This window comes from Hipposideros armiger, unplaced genomic scaffold (assembly GCF_001890085.2).
Source record: "Hipposideros armiger isolate ML-2016 unplaced genomic scaffold, ASM189008v1 scaffold_280, whole genome shotgun sequence".
NCBI lineage: Eukaryota > Metazoa > Chordata > Mammalia > Chiroptera > Hipposideridae > Hipposideros > Hipposideros armiger.
Genome location: NW_017731630.1, coordinates 318,434 through 320,411, shown reverse-complemented (window position 1 = coordinate 320,411; position 1,978 = coordinate 318,434). Strand labels below are relative to the sequence as shown.

The following is a 1,978-nucleotide window of genomic DNA, read 5'->3' as shown; positions in this document are numbered from 1 at the left end:
AGCCCACTCCCTGGACTCCCATCTGGGCCCAGCAAACAGTGGCTCCTCCTCTTGGGGATGTGGACTGGCAGGACACAGGGCTGCGGGGGGCTGTCCTGGAGGACATGCTGACCAAGCCAGGCCTGCAGGGTCAGAAGGCCGGTGCCCATGCAGAGCGGGGCTGCCCCTGACCCGGGCTCCGCCAGCGGAGACCAGCCATGGGCAGCCAGAGCCTGGAAGGCCATGCGTGGGGCCTTTGCCCAGTGGGAGGGAGTGTGGGCTGCCACCCAGCAGTTTCAGCCCTCCCTGTGCTGTGCCAGAAACAAAGTGGGGGGACCCTGCCCACAAGGAAAACAAGCAGGGTTGACCCTAAAGAAGAGCGATGTGGCCTGGCACTGGGCAGGCTCTGGAGGGTGTGCCCCAGGAGCAGGTGGCATCTTGCAGGTTGGCATGGGAGCCCTGGGCTGGATTTGAGAGGAGGGGGAGGTGAGCCCCAGCCCCCTGTGCCCCCAGGCTCCCCCAGCCGCTGCCCTGAGGTGCTCTCCCAGCCACTGAGGGAAGAGGAACTGTCGGACCTGGATCTCCAAGACGTCAAGGAGGTCCAGCTCGGCGGGGACACGTGCTGGCCAGGTGAGTGAGCCGAACCTGCGAGGGGCCAGCCCAGGAGCACGTTTACCCGCGGCTGCCACATGCCAGGCTGTGCGTCCTCCATGGCTTCGGGCACCACCTGTGCCAGGGCCCTGGGCCCCACTTGTCCCTGTCTCGGAGCTCACATCTGCCCCCCACATCCTCCACTCGCATCACTGACATTTGCCAAGGTTATGAGTGCCACCCAGACCCCTCCCCTGAGCCCCAGGCCCCCAGAGCCACCTGCCTGTGTGCCTGATCAGCACGCTGCCCCCCTCACCGAGACCAGCAACCAGGAAGTTGTCCCCTCTTGCTGTGTAGTACCCTTGGCCTCCACTTGTCCCCCAAATCAAGCTCTGGTCCCCATCCCCTTCTCCCCACAGCCTGGCTGAGGCTGCACTAACCCAGGGCCTCAGCCCCTCCTACCCTCCCCACGCCCCCATCTGGAGATCCTGATGGAACCAGGCAGCTCCCTCGGCAGGGCAGCTGGGCCCAGAGGCAGTTGCCCCCTGACCTTGGCCTTCCCTTGGAGGAGCTGTGGGCCTGCAGGCCTCGGGAAGGGCGCCCCCTTGCGCAGGGCGAACTGGCAGCCTCCTGCGGGGGTCTGGGCTGCGGTCTTCTGAGCAGAGGGCCTTGTGCTTCCTCCAGGGACTCCTGCTCTCAGCCTGGTCCCCGCACTGTGGCGCCCCCTGCTGGTCCCGCCACCTAGAATGACATACATAGTAGGGCCCCGTGGAGGTGGACTGGTGGGTAGGTGGGTGCGTGGGTGCCATTTGCCTCTCCCATTTTTCATTTCAGACTCCGAGCTGGAGCCCAAGCAGGCTCTGCCATCTCCACACCTGCAGGGTCCTGCAGACGAGGTGGACCAGGACGGCGAGGCGCTGAGGACCCTTCTGAGGAGTCTTCCTCGGAGACCCACGTGTGGGGACAGCTTTGGGCAGGAGTCCAGCTCGGAGCAGCCCGCAGGCCAGCTGCCAGGGGCCGTGTCCTGTCCTCAGAAGAGGGGAGCCTGGCGCATGACACTCGTGCCACAGGGAGCCTCTGGGACCAACGGCGGCTCCGAGCTGGGGGACAGCTTTGGCCGGGGCTCGGGCCTCGGGGCCCGGCAGGGCAGCCCGCGGGGCGGGAAGCCGCACAGGTGCGAGGCCTGCGGCAAGAGCTTCAAGTACAACTCGCTGCTGCTGAAGCACCAGCGCATCCACACGGGCGAGAAGCCATACGCCTGCCACGAGTGCGGCAAGCGCTTCCGCGGCTGGTCGGGCTTCATCCAGCACCACCGCATCCACACGGGCGAGAAGCCGTACGAGTGCGGCCAGTGCGGCCGCGCCTTCAGCCACAGCTCGCACTTCACGCAGCACGTGCGCGTCCACAA

General features: G+C 66.6%; 1 protein-coding gene across 1 annotated transcript in view; it reads left to right on the top strand.

The window, feature by feature from the left end:
- GLI4 (GLI family zinc finger 4) overlaps positions 1–1,976 on the top strand; it is a gene marked incomplete at its 3' end in the record, with an annotated part of 12,116 nt that extends 10,140 nt beyond the window's left edge. Inside the window, exons 5-6 of the mRNA XM_019657769.1 lie at positions 493–609; positions 1,405–1,976. Coding sequence (XP_019513314.1) covers positions 493–609; positions 1,405–1,976 — 689 coding nt within the window. The remainder of the gene's footprint in view (positions 1–492; positions 610–1,404) is intronic.
- Positions 1,977–1,978: the final 2 nt, after the last annotated feature.